Source organism: Pelmatolapia mariae, linkage group LG12, assembly GCF_036321145.2.
Source record: "Pelmatolapia mariae isolate MD_Pm_ZW linkage group LG12, Pm_UMD_F_2, whole genome shotgun sequence".
Taxonomy (NCBI): Eukaryota; Metazoa; Chordata; class Actinopteri; order Cichliformes; family Cichlidae; genus Pelmatolapia; species Pelmatolapia mariae.
The window spans coordinates 3,459,439-3,474,165 of record NC_086237.1 but is presented as its reverse complement, the minus strand read 5'-3'; the positions used below and the strand labels follow the sequence as shown (position 1 = coordinate 3,474,165).

Genomic DNA, 14,727 nt, shown 5'->3' with positions numbered 1-14,727 from the left:
AACACACCAACAAATCAGCTCGAAATCCAGAAGACGTTAAACTGAAAGCCGTCTGCAAGCAGGAGATGCTGCATTTTTAAATCTGGCACTTTTCCTCTAAAAGTTGATGCAAGCTGAGAGCTGCTGAAGACAGCTGCACGTCTAAAGAAAGACACTACGTTTATTTGATTAAGTCTGAGTTACTGTTTTATGAAGGATGATGATGATGATGGCTTCAGGCTGTGTGAGTTGCTCGTAACAGAGCAGTCTGCACAAAAATGAACAACATAGAGAAAAAAGCAAGAAAGCAAAGTTTGCTGTGGGGTTTACAGCGAAGGACGGCGAGCGGGAGGTGAGATCGCACTCGTTGTTTCCCACTTACTGAATGTGTCGTCCTCCGTCGGTCCGAGTGCGCCCGCACCACATTTGACAGAGAAGCCTTGTGTGCGCCTTCCCGAAGCTCTTCCAGCCTGCCCGGCATTGTACTTAACACTTTTCAGCTTTCAGCACCCTCTCCGATTTCACAGTAGTAGTACACAGAGCCAATCAATAGCTGGCTCGCAGTAGTGACAGAGCGGTGCACAGTGTAGTATTGGACAGTGCGCTGTTCTTTGTCCTGTCCATATCCTTCTGCCTGTTTCCTCAGCAGTGTTTAAAGTCTCAGAGAAACCTCATCATTGTGTTTGTGTTATGAAGACGTGATCTTTGAAGCTTGAGGGTTTATTTATGTGCACTTATTTTTGAGCTTGTGTCGTTTAATGCTGTTGTTAGTGATTAAATAATACCAGTCTGTGCATTAAAAGCTGCTTATAATTATCATTTATTTGGCAAATGAAGCGAGACTCAGTGTTTATCAGAGCAGTGTTGGTGGGAGAGGAGGCAGAGCAGCCTTTTGGTTTCTTATCCTGTGGACCGAGTCCAACTCTACCATCCTAAACCAGCAGCAGCCCTTTGGTCTTCTTTAGTCCCAGCATCGAGGACCAGTTCCCTGTCTCCTGCAGGTTCTGGGTAGGGGGCTGCTTCAACTATCAGCAGCTTTTCAGAGCATTGCCACCTTAACTGACTGCAGTCCAAACAGCAGAGCTGGGATCTGTTCAGTGTGGGGGGAGAGCAGCTGAGTAATGCGACCTGGTCAGCCTGCTGGTGGAGATGCATGAGGTGGTGGGTTGGGATGATTGCCTGTTAGCAGCTGTGCTGTTTTACTGTAACAGCAGGGGAAAGGATGCGTTAACACGTTGCACAGTGCAGATGGTCTGCTGCAGGAAGGGCTTTTATTTTACCCTGTATGTTTTATACTGAGCGCTTAAAATGTCTTTATACGTTGTATTCTGCTCCCACGAGCCTGGGCTGTGATGTATGGCTGGATTGGGGCCAAAGATTAGGAGGCTGAGCATCTTGCTTTCCTTTTCAAGCCCAGACAGCCATGGAATCACTTACACATCGGGTTATTCTGCAGAATCTAATGGCGTCCACACAAACACAAGAGTCTGCTTGGACAACGCCTGATAATGTGAAGTAAAGATGCAGATGTATGAAGATAACACCGAGATTTGTTCTCATCTCTGAGAACAGAAAGCCAGCGGGATCGTGTTACAGTCAGCTGTCCAGCAGAGAACGCAGACGTTTCCAGGTGTGTGTGTGTGTGTGTGTGTGTGTGTGTGTGTGTGTGTGTGTGTGTGTGTGTGTGTGTGTGTGTGTCATCTTCAGCTGCTGTCAGCCCGAGCTGTGCCAGACACCCTGCGTTGACAACATGAACTTCTGTCTGAGCTTGTTATCACTTCGTTCTCACTGAGGAAGCTCCTTTCCAACACAACCCTGTGCTGCTAAAATAATCCTGTCGTGTTTATATGAGGCCTGCGTAGTTTTAATATTCATGTGATTTAAGGTTCGGTGTCAGTCAGCAAACTGCGCTGATGCAGATCTGCCTCCCTGCTCAGCTGCTGTTACATCAGAGTGTTTCTGACCTGCTGATCACATCGTCACAGGTCAGTTTCCACACTTTTCACTTCAGGCTTTAACCTTCCTGAACATTAACCTGTGGAGATGCAAATGCATGTTAGGGACCTCATAATACCATGTTGTCACTCAGACTGAAGCCTGCATGGGTCCAAACAGCAGAATGGGAGTCTTCAGCTGTCCTTCTCCTCTCCAGTGGACTTTGATCCAGTCTGGACTTAGCAGACAGACGGCCTTTCTGCTTTTAAGACCTTATATTTTAAAAGCTTATAGTTAGGCCTGGATCAGGTGACCCTGAAGTGCTCCAGGCTTCGGCTGCTGGGGGACTTCCCAGGATTTATTCCTTCTTCACTTCCCTCTTTTCACTCCTGATGCATTTACATGTTATTCCTGCGTGTCCTTAACTCTTCCTGCACTGACCTGACAGTAGCTGCTGGTAAAAGGTTCGTATATTCACAGCTAGTGAGTTGTTGCCCCGTATCGCAGCTGCTTCACCAACAGGAGGAGGATTGCATCTGTAGTAGAAGCGGTCTCCTTCAGATTCAACTGCGGACAAAATCCCGACCTGATTCTCGGACTCTGTGAAAACAGCAGTCGTATAAAGAGATAAACTCCTGAACCTCAGGAATAACCCAGAAGTTTCATCATGTACTTCCTCTGCTGCTGATGCTTTAACCTGAGCAGCTGTGACTTCAATCCTGTGATGAAATGAGCAGAAACACTTTCTTAAACCTTTGTTTTTCCTTCACAGCGAGTAAAAGTGTTTATATTTTATTAACTGGTAAAAGAGAACTTTACTGATTAGTGTCAGAGCTGAACCTCCTCAGAGTCAGACACATAAAAGTAACTGAACTGCCCATAAAGAAAAACACAGTGAGTCTGTGGAGTATCGATGTGGTGTGGTAGCAGTGAGCACAGCTCGCTGTCACTGCTGAGCTTTGGCTCCATTAAAGCGTCGCTGAGCGCCACCTCTGGTTTGATGCAGATATCTCGACGTTGGCGTTAAATGAATAAACTGTTTTCATCAGGCTCTACTTAAACATTCCTGTCCTGAGTAGTTTCTCCTTTTCCTCGAGCAGCTGAAAGCTGATGATGACACCTTATGTTATCAAAGCTTCCCAGCAGCTGCTTCGCTGAACGTCCTGCAGCTCCGACCGTCTCGGTGACTCTCGCTGCTTCAGCTTTGCAAACGTACAAAGACGAGCTGTTTGTGGAGCAGCAGTGCTGCAGCTGTACAGATGCATCGGCACCTGTAGGTTTGGGTTTTGTCACCGATGCCCAAACCTGCTTTATGACCTCATGTTGGACCATGTGGGTAGAACATGAGGTCGGTGGATCTGCGCTGAGAGCTTTTAAGCTTCTCCCTTCTTTCATGTTGCGTTCGCACATCGTGCTGTAAAGAGCGGCAGCTGCTTCTGCTCCCGGGCGTGGCCGTTGTTCCCGTGGGAGTTCACGCTGTAACAACAATTACAGATAAGAATAGAAGGAGACGAAACACAGCAACGTAGCAAACATGCGCGGCCGCGTGTTTTCACCCAGATGCACCGGCCGCCCTTCCTCTCTGCTGCATTGTGCTGCGTTGTTATCATGAAACGCGTTCCCTGCCCACTCCCACTTCACTGTTTACGAGGCCTTCCTGCTGCTCATTACCACTGAACATTGTTCATTCCAGCGCTGCCTCACCATGACAAGGCCGAATTCCCGACAAGAGCAGCGACCTCTAACTAAGCATTGAGGTCGCACCGATCCAACAACTCGCCGGCGGTGGGTGTGCGCTCAGGACTCGTGCCCCCACGGCTCAGGGCTGCTTGTTTGTGCACTCTTCAGCTACCTCATACACCTTTCTATAACATGGCAAAGCTGTAGTAAGAGCTGCTGATCCATAGGTTTGGCTGTAATTATTAACGCCACTGGGAAAAATTATTATATGAAAGCTGGAAAAATGATGTCACAGCAGCCAAAACATTCGATACAAGCTCTGAGAAAATAGCTCAAGGAAATAAGGACAGCATGACAAAGCAATGATAGCTCAGTGAAGTGAACTCTACAGCAACAGCAGAGCAAACAAAGAGCTTAATAAGTAAAACTGTAACTAGATAAACGGCGGTGCTGTAGCATGAGGCAGGAGAGACTTCCTGTATGTGACACGGCGCTCGGTAAAGAGCACGTTATTGGATGTCTGCAGCTTGTCTGCAGGAGCTGAGAGGCCACAGACACAAAATGAAATTGTCTTTGTTCCCTCGGCTGGACTGATGCTCTTCACAGACTGAGAGCTCTGTTTAAGACGCAGGATCGGTTACTTATTCATCGTCCATGTGTGTACAATCCACAGGCGTGACTGCGTATAGTAAACCTGGGTGGGATAGTCCTGTCACTCTGACCTGCTGCATCAACCTAAAGCTACACTGCATATCTAAGCACAGATAAACTCCCTGCAGTGTTGAGTAATGCAAAGAGCTGCTGCGCTCCCGGGCAGCTCCGACAGACACAAACAAACTTGTTGTCGACTTTCCCAACCAGCTCCTCTCTGTCATCTCCTCCCTTCCAGCTGCTTTGGTGAAACAAGTAGGCCAGAAGTGGGAAGCCCTGTCTGTGCTTCAAGCACAACAAAGGGAGCTCAGCAATCTGATCCTGCAGACTATCAGAGAGCCGAGGGGGGAGAGGTGCTCTTGAAAACCTGCCTCCCTGCCTCTGTTTGTCAGCGGTTCCCAGGAAGGGTTTTTCCTCCCAGCCTGCTCATTATTTCTGCCCCGTCTCTGTGCTCAGCAACATTCGTGCAAGTCGGCGCTCTCCCTGCACGTCTCTGGAGGATGAGAAGGATTTCCTCGCTCTGCTAGCAACGTAAACATGAGGGCTCTGTCATCATGCAGCAGGGAGTCACCACTTTAACCTCCGTTAATGTAGCTCCGGGTTAAAAACAAAGTCTCAGACGCAGAAGCGCTACCAGGGAAAGCCTGTTTGTTTGGTTTTCCTCACCAGGGGAAGACAGTTTAGTTGAACCGCTGCCATTTTCCCCTCGTTTGTGTGTGTGTGCAGCTGGTGTTGTTAACAAAGGGTGGGCTCACTTTCCCCTCGCTTCATTGCATACACGGGGAGAGCTGCGGAAAAACACACAAGTCAGAGTTTGGGTTTAATTCCCACAGGCGGCCGGCCGGTGTTTACCTCATGTTCCTTTTCAGCTGTGCTGTCATTGTGATGGGAAACTTTCACGTGTTCACAGGAGTGTTTTAACGAGGCTCTTACATAATTTTGTCACTATAGGACAAAAGAGGAAACATCAGAGGAAGTGCACAGAAACACGAGAGCGTGAACACTTTCATTAGTTAGGATTTAATTTAGGAAGTAAATTCCTGCAGTCGTAGTACTTTCTAACTCCAGGTTATAAGAACAGCAGTCGCCCTGTGACTGTGCACATATTCAGTGTGTCTGCACGTTACGTCAAATCTGACGATTTAAGAGTTTCTCCTTTGATCGCAGCATAGATCAGTTTATTCTGCCTTCCATTTGTGTGTGCTAAAAGAGCACGCTCATGCTTCCTTAAATTAATTATGAAGTAATAATTCATTCATTTATTCAAATGAAATTCCCCCTTGTAGAAAGTTTAATTGCCAGGTGCAACAATTGATTCATCTATGGAGTGCAGACACAGCTGATGCTAATGAGTTTGTTGCTGTTGTTGTTGTTGTTGTTGTTGTTGTTGTGTTACTCTGTGATGAGCGAGTGGAAGAAAACTTCAAGCCTGAGGATAGTTTGTGGTTGTTGTGGAGGAAACTACTCGTACATACCTGAGTTTAGTGCCTGCTCGTGCTCTCCGTTCTTTAAGGACTGTCACATAATTATTGTTGCTAAATTTATAATTACAGTGCTTTCCTGAGTCTGCGTCTGCCCCGTGTGTTACCCAACCTGGGAGGAGATACGCCTTCAGCTCAGCTCCCTCCCATCATGAAGCAATCCTCCAGAGCTGCTGTGAGATCACACCGCAGGTCTTTGTTGGTGCGCAACCTGACACCCTGCAAATAGCTTTTATGCTTAAGGTGCTGCTTCGTGTGTGAGTATTAATAAATATCAGTTTCTTGCTGATGCAGTATCACGAAGCTCAGAAGATATTCATATTCGCTCAGATGGCAACGACTGAGGGAAACTGCAGTTCCTCTAGTGGCCTCTAGAGGCGCACTGTAAAGGAGAGTTAGTCCCCACTGACTCTAATGTCCAACGAGCCTTTCCCCACCCCAGCTTTAAGGGTCATGGCAGCTTTTACTGACAGGCGTCCCGACGTGGGCGCCTGGAGCTGATCTGGAGCTTTTGACGTGTTTGTGTTGCTGAAATTATCGGACAGATATTTGGCTTGCTGTGTGGATAATCCCATCTGACGGGACATTTCTGTAAGAACCAATCAGATGCCGAGGACTCAGGCGAACTGAGAGCTAGAATCAAGTTAGAGAAATACATTTTTCACTTTTCTCCAAGCTCTCTTCTTCTTTTTCTTTCTGTCTCTGTATCAAACTGAGTTTAACCATCCAGCTCCATGTTGATTGTTGGTGATGTCGGGATCAAATCTGCCGTCTGTGGGGAATCCCAGGTTTGTGTGATGCACCATGAAGCAAGTTTATCGTAGGAGTCAAAACCATTTTAACCCGAGTGAATGCAGATGTGCCTCTACTCGTGTCTCCTGGCAGGAAATCGCAGCAGGTCGTCTCGTGGACTTTATTTGTAATCTCGCTGTGCGGCCACTTTGTGTTTTTGTAAATGTAGCATTTAAAAGTTTTAGCTTCAGGTTTACTGAGAGAAACTTGAACATTTTGATCATGTATGACGTAGAAATGAATCGATGTGTGTCTGTGTTGGATCTGTACAGTTCTTGGGTGAAGCTTCTCGCCTTAGCGGCTCATTTAGTCCTAAATATGGTCACAGCGTCCGTCTTTTGTGTACAGTCTGTGTGTTTGATGATGGGTGTATTATTTTGCATCACATTAGCTGTGGCGCCTCGTCATTAACACTCAGCAGTGCACTTCGTGCGCCGTTTGAATGCGAGGCTTCGCCTGTCAGGCAGGATAAGAGCACTTACAAAATGTCACACAGAATATTTTCAAGTGTTTTTTATTGTGCGGAGAACTTTCCAGTGTGCTGCTGGTTTGTGTGTTGGAGTTGTTTCCCTTTGTGCTTCTCTTAAAAAGCACTAAATGATGGTCCTGATGCAGACGCACCGCCGTCGCGCGTTTCCTGTCGTACTTTCAGGATGTTCACCGGACACATGAATAAAAGCATCGTGGGGATTGGAGAGCGCTGCCTAAATGTGAAAATAAATAATTAATATTCATTTCTGAGGAGTCACAGAAAGTCTCGAGAACTGCACAGATGGTGTATAATCAGGAACAGGAAGTCAGCCGTGTTTTCCTTCTCATCCCCGACGAGATTTTCGCAGCAGGTCCCGCGACTTCACAGATTCCACGTTTCCGCCGCACGAGCCGTCAGCGGCGGAACGTTTGAGGAAGATGTTCCAGCCGTGCACGTGCACGTGTGCGTAACAGGTGACCGGAGCTGTGTGCGCACGGACGCTTATTACAGTGTGAAACACTTGACTTCCATATGCGAGTGTGAAAGAACGTGATCACATCCTGATGTCTTTCTTTCTGCTCCGAGGCCTCAGTCACAGAGGTGGAAACAACAATAGGGCGAGGTCAGGCTGAGTGGGAGTGGAAGTGGTATTAGCATGAGAAAGCCTTCGTCCTCGGCTCTCTCTTCCTCTTCAGCTTCGTGTGTTTGGCTCAGTCACAGGACGTTTCACTCTTCTTAAACCTGCAGTTCAGTTTCCTCTGAAATCTGTGTCCACTGGTCAGAAGCTGTGGTTTGTTTCACTGTGTTAAACAGAAGAGACCGTGAATCTGTCACACATAAGACAACACTGACATGAATTTTGCATTTAATACATTCATATTTATTAGAAATAATCATTCATTAATGACTGATCCAAATATGGATCCATGCATGGTGCTCGGATTATTATTGCAAGTTTTGAACTCGGTCATATCTGATGTTTCTTTTGATACAAAGAAGCAGCTTGTTGCTGCAACATTTCTGGATTATGGAGATATTGTATACGAATGCTTCTGCTCGATGTCTTGGAGCGGTTGATACCTTCTGCCATGACTGACCACTGTGAGTTACACTGTCAGGTGGGACGGCTCGCTTTGGCCAATCAGAGGAACTCTCATTTATACAGTTTTATATATAAGGCAGTACTGGGCTTGCTGCCCTCCTCCCTGCTTGCAGTGAAACATGCTGCTCATTGTTCTCTTGCTTTCTGTTTATTTGCACAAACTGAACTTTGTAAAAGAGTTTTTGTCTGTTTGGCTGCAGAACGACTGGAAAATGAGTTCATTTCATTATAAATGCTTTTAAATCTAATTAATTGAATTGAATTTTGTGTGTGTTGTTGTTGCCTGTGTTTAATTGTCTAATTTTTGTAACTGTGAAAAATGCCGCTGCCTATTTTGAGCAGGCCTCCTTTGAAGAAGAGGTTTGTGGGATCTTCCTGTTAAATAAAGGTAAAATTTGACAAATAAAAAAGGTTTGAGCGACTCGGGGCGACAGCATCGAGCTCACCTTTGATTAAAAACACGTTTACAGAATCACCAGGATTGATTGAATTCACTCATAGACGTGAAGAATATTTTTTCAGTGCTTTTCTTTGAATGGATTTAAACTTTGATGAAGTCTTCCTGAACGAGAAGCGCCACCAAACGCGCCCGTCGATTTGGCTGCAGACAGAACCGGCTGCGATCGATGCCAAACGCTGTACAGCCACATGCAGCCAGTGCAGCAGTAATCTGCCAGCACGAGAAGCAGCTCCGCTCTGCTGCTGCTCGTGTTTGTGAAACAGAGACAGGGAGGGGGTATGGAGTCTGCTGAACAATGTCTTTTGTTGGCAGCAAACTTGCAAAATCAAATGCGTTTTGTTGTTTTTCCAATTATCTTCCCACTTGGCTTGAGGCCCCGCCGATTGGCCCTTTAGAGCCGCGGCTGTTACGGGTCACATCGGGGTCACGGATCCTGCCTTCAAGCTCGTCTGCAGCTGGCGGTCTCACACTCTGATCCACACGAACTGGGTCAGTCACACTGTGGAGTGAGGATGTGCAGGAGACACAGAGAGCTAAATTACTGCACTGATTCCTGACGACTGTGCACTCGGTGCTGGCAGGGCTCAGGGAGTCGGATGACTCTCACTTTATTGTCCATTTTTTTGGCCAGAGCAGAGGAGACGTTTGCCAGATATCGTCTCTGTTGGAAGTCTGTGTGAAAATCTTGCTGTGGAAATTAAAAAAAGAGGCAGAATGTGGCGCTCTCTCATTTTCGCTCACTCTTCTTTCTCTCACCCCCTACTCCCTTGTACTCTTCCTCCCTCCGTGGGTGTTCGGTACACTAAGTGCTTCGTGATTGCTGGGGCCGTGAGGAGGCGTGAACAGCCCTCAGCCAAGTGTCCCTGCTTCCCCGAGTGGTTTTTCTGGCGCTGCTTTGGTCGAGTGGCAGAGGAGTCAGCAGTCTGATCAACCACAGCGCTGCGTGGCAACGCGATGGTGCGATTTCCATAACAGCCTCTGTGTTGTTGATACATGGAATAATTGTCACAGCGAAATGTCACGCAGGCTCGCCACATCTGGGCGAAGCGCTCACGTGTGCCCTTCAGGAACCAGGATGTGTGCGGGGAACAGCAGCATTGTTTTTGCTGCAACCTGTCAACAGCAAATAATAAAGATGGGCTTGAAGGGGGGAAACATCTGGGCAGATGTGGTGACGGAGGAATTTCAGTTTGAGTTTGTCGCCTCTCCCAGAGGATAAAATTAGCTTATTATCTGTTACGTGGCGACTACACGATGTCAGGAAACAAAGTTACACACCAACGGTCGATGAGGTCGTTGTGATGTCACTCACTCTGTAAAGCATCATCAGTGTTTCGATAACAAGCCGACTGTGAAGCCTCAGCGTCACTGAGCATGCTCCGATCAGCCTCCTTTGACTGCACAGCGCTGCGTTCAGGGCCCAGGTTAGAGTGACCGTCCACGGATTTATCATCGAAATCTTTTATTCTTTTTAAAAATAAAACATTTCTGGGCGGATTTATAGTCGGTTTATGGGCTTTTTTCTACATAAGAGCAGTTAAAAATTTCCCGAATGATTCCTGGGTTCTTCAGCAGCCTGTCTGTTTATCACATAACATAACAGAACAACAACCACACGCCTCTAATGTGTGATGGGTAAAAAAACGTAGAGATCTTTTCATTTTCATCGTCCCAGTTTGGATCCACTGCACACAGTATTTGTGCCGGACGCGTCAACGAGGACACACAGTTCATTATTGTTGAGGTGCACGTCTGGTTTCAGGGATCTTTGTGAGAGTAAGAGTTTAAAGTTTGACTAAGTCTGGATGTTTGTTGGCTCGGTGGACGTCGTGCTGACACTGAGAGCTGTGCTGCTTTTTGCACACTGTTCCTGAACTAATTACGAGGGGCTGCTGAAGGTGGAGGAAGGTGGAGGAAGGTGTGCCTTTGCACTCAGTGCACAAGTCTTATTATTATTAAAGATATGGGAGCGTTCTGCATCAGAGACCAAGGCCGTGAGAAATAACCCAACTGCACCTGTGCAGGTCGCCGCCGTGTTGCACTGACGTGAGTGTGAGCATGCACGCTGCTGTCTTTATTTCTGCGTTGCTATTTCAGTTTCAGCTTCAGCCGTGATTCATCCAGCACTTATTAATTAAAGCTGTTCCTGATCACCAGTTTGCTTCTCATAATCCCTCCCACTCCTTCTGGCTCAGATGTCTGTGTTTACCATATTGACAGTGATGCATATATGCAGCCTAAAGTCTGTTTTTAAGGTCGCTGAGCAGCTGAGGTTCCTTTCAGCTCGCTGCTACACATCTTTATTATGTATTTTTTTTCCCAGGTTTGTCCTGAATGATTACTCTGCCCTTTCAGCTGCAGTCATCATATTGCTCCATATGTTCTATCTTAGGTCTCTGCTACAGTAGCTTTGTATTCACACTTCAAAATAATCCTTCTGTCTATCAGCTGTCTTAGACTGGGCCTCTGTGAAGCCCTGACTTCATCCTCTGTCTGAAATAAGCTGTTATCGTGTTTGCTGAGCGCTCTCTGTTTTCCCTCCCGTCTGCAGCGGTCAGTTTGCTGTGGTCAGAAGATGCAGACACAGGACTACAGGTGTGGAGTTCGCTGCCAAATTCATCAAGAAACGGCGCAGCAAGTCGAGCCGACGAGGGGTGACGCGGGAGGACATCGAGCGCGAGGTGAACATCCTGAAAGAGATCCAGCACCCGAACGTCATCGCGCTGCACGAAGTCTTTGAAAACAAGGCGGAAGTCATCCTGATCCTGGAGCTGTGAGTGGCTGTTTGTCTTCTTTTTGTCAAATAAAAATGTGTAAAATACATTTAAAACCACAAAAAGTCCAAAAACATCAATAAAGTAAAAAAATAAAGAAGATTTGGCGTCATAAAGTGAAACACATGAAGAGCAGATCGAAGGGATTTGTTCATCAGATGTTTTCATTTTAAAGTAGAAATGATGCCAGTGTGGGACAACAACTATTTTCAGTCTTTGTAAAACATTTAGAAAAAGCCAAATGCCCCGATCAGAACCATTTTGGTTGAAGTGTGTTCACAATCGGTGAGATTTTGTCTTGTAGAGGAGACACAGACTTGGTCTTCCTGTCCTCTGATAAATGTCCTGCAGGTTTGTCTTCAAACAGACGACAGATAAAACCCGTGACAGTAACTGTATCCCGTTCTCGCGCACCAGTTAAACCAGTTTTACACGCTTACATGGAACTTCAAACATCAGCAGTGTTTGTATTCCAACTATGCACCATTATTCAGCCTAAAAACACTGCGCCTCAATAATAAGGTCACCGCGCTGCACATAGTCGCCCGACGGCATTCCTGTCCGCTGATCGCATCTGAAATAATGGCACCAAAGCTCGGCGGTCGTGTTTGTTGTGGTCCGCCCCGACCTCGTCTCCACGTCGATAGTAAGCGGGCGGACCGTGTAACTATGGCAACAAATAATCTCTTTTCCATGTTGTGTGTCTCTATTGTTTTTATTTTTTAGGCTGTTAAAGATGTTAGAATATGTTAATAACAGCAGAATGAGATTAGCTGTTGTTTTAGGCTTTCCCTATTTGTGCCGCAGTTTTCATGTTTCCTCGTTCCCAAAACAGGAAACATGAAGCCTCTCTGCTCCTGATTGGACTCTCTTCATGGGCTGTGAAATTACAGGTTCAACAGTAAAATCAGTGAAAAACTAGTCTCATTAGCATATAATCAGTTTACTGAGAACATTCATGGATTTAAAAATAGTGACACCTCGGCTCATGTTCAAATTCTCCACCCTAAGTAGTCTCATATCTCCTCTCTGAGGCCTTTTTAAATCTAAGCTCATAAGTTTATAAGACGTTTATAAGAAGTCGCATCTTTAAACCTGTAAGATTGTCAAAGGCACTTTGTAAGTGGACGGTCTGAGAGCCGCCGTCTCCCTCCTGAGACACGCCGGTGTTTCGGGTCGGGAGGTTCTCACCTTGTCAGGGACGTGTGTCAGCTGAGCCACCTTTGCCCTCGGGTCATTCTAAAGACCTCCACCTCTACCTCCATCACACACAGTATCCCACACGTTCACTGCTCACTTCCACGCAGCATTGTTTATTTTCACTACATAATGAAGCGTTGTTGAAATTCATGCTTTTTTCTTTGTGTTGTTGAAGTGCAGATATTGTGAGTCTTTCAAAGGAAGTGGAGGTCGGTTATCTCTGGGTGTTAGTAACGAGTGAGGGCAAAGTGAAGCAGGAGACGTTTCTGTCCCCGAGCTTCCTCTGTTGGGTGTCGCAGCTCGAACAGAGAGTTCAGAGGAGACCCAGTGTTGAGGAGTGAGGAGTTTGAGTCGCGTCCAGCTGAGAGGAGACCCTGGAGAAACACACCAGGCTCCCACAGAAGAGCTGGAGGAGAGCCTGCCACACCAGTACCTCCATAAGTGATGGATGGACTGATGGTTGTGAGATTATAGAGTTTACATACGAGTCAAAAACACTTAAGTTTCCCTGAAGTCTTCGATCCGTCTCGTTTTCATGACGCACGTTGATCCGCTGACGGTGACGAGATGTCTGTCAGTGGTCAGGCTGCCATGTCAACACGGCGCGTGCTGCTGATAGAGGATCAAATATGAACCAGGAAGTTTGTTTTAAAGACTTTAAATGCTTAAATGTTACACAAGAGCTTGAACCTCCTGGATTGGCTGGTTTGATGTCTGAGGTAAACACTAAACTCAGCTGCTGCTGACAGGTGTGGCTGCTTTCTGGATCTGGTAACGTGTGATTTATACATCATGTTTTTTTCTGTACTTGGAATTTTATAAATGAACCTCTGATCTGTTATTGGTCAGAACCACAGGCGATATAAAAGACTGATGAAGCCACGGTGACACTACCCACTTTCTGGATGGTTAGCACCACAAAGTCGTAACAGGCAGAGAATCCGTTAAACAGAGCACACCCAGCAGGAGCCCCAGTTTAATGACGTTAAGTGGGAGATAAGCTGTCTATAGAGACCCAACACCTCCTTTGTCCCAGGCTGTAGACACAACACGACACGTTTCGCCGCACGTTATTTGCATAGCCACCGTTTTTGAAGCGTTTCAGCAGCCCGCAGATATTCACCTCTGCCACTGAGAGAACGACTTCCTCCTGATGTATATCAGAGTCAGTAAAGCGACACTTTCAGATGAAGCGCTGAGATTGTGCAGACGTCAGACGCGGCACACAAATTGTGTTCAGTGATGGTGAAATATTGTCGTCATGTGTTGAAGTGTATTGATTTCCATTCATGAGTCCCGGTGCCAGTTTTTATTTCACAGAAGTCGTCTGTTTGTGCAGACGCTGCATGTGAAATGGTAACAGCTGATGTCGGTACAGTTTGGTGTTTATAGTCAAAGTCGGCTCTCGATCGTGCAGAGAAATCGAAGTGACGAGATGTCGTGTTTTGTTGATTTTGGGTCCCTTTTGTGTCTTCGCGTTGCCGTCGTGCTGCACTCTGGGTAAATACAGCCACGATAATGACGCACAGCTACGAGCTGCAGAGAGGTGACAGAGCTGCTGTGTGTGAATGTGTGTTTGCATCCTGTGAACCACTGAAGCAGATGATGAGGTAAAGAGTGGGCGGATCTCCCAGCTGTGCAGCTGGTCTGGTGTTCCCCCTCGAACGGGTGGTGTGTGTGTGTGTGTGTGTGTGTGTGTGTGTGTGTGTGTGTGTGTGTGTGTGTGTGTGTGTGTGTGTGTGTGTGTGTGTGTGTGAGAGAGAGTGTGTGTGAGAGTATTTGTGGGTTTCTATTTCAGGATAAATATGGGAAACATTAACTGTGGTAATTTAATTTTTCCACAGCAAAGTAAACACAACTTATCAAAGTAAATGGATTTCTGACAATGAATAGAAAAGAATAGAAAATAGAATCTTTATTGTCACTGTTACAAGAGCAGTGGGGAAGGAATGCAGTTGCTACTATAATAATATAATAAATACAGTTTAAAGAGAGAGGAATGTTGGTTGCATTAAAGTATAAATAAAAATACAGTTTATAAATAAAGTGTAATCTCCGTGAGTGTTGGCAGTGCAGTTATCCTCCAATCAGGGTGGAGGTAGGGCATGTTTGACAGCCTGTGGGTAAAAACTTCTGTTGAGTCTGTTTGTCTTTGACCTGATGGAGCTGTAACGTTTACCGGAGGGAAGGAGGGAAAAGTG

General features: G+C 46.3%; 1 protein-coding gene across 2 annotated transcripts in view; it reads left to right on the top strand.

The window, feature by feature from the left end:
• The window catches only part of dapk1 (death-associated protein kinase 1), a 69,722-nt gene that overhangs the window by 15,212 nt on the left and 39,783 nt on the right, over positions 1-14,727 (top strand). For both annotated transcript variants that reach the window (XM_063490656.1, XM_063490657.1), the window contains exon 3: positions 11,104-11,325. In XM_063490656.1, the coding sequence (XP_063346726.1) occupies positions 11,104-11,325 (222 nt within the window). The remainder of the gene's footprint in view (positions 1-11,103; positions 11,326-14,727) is intronic.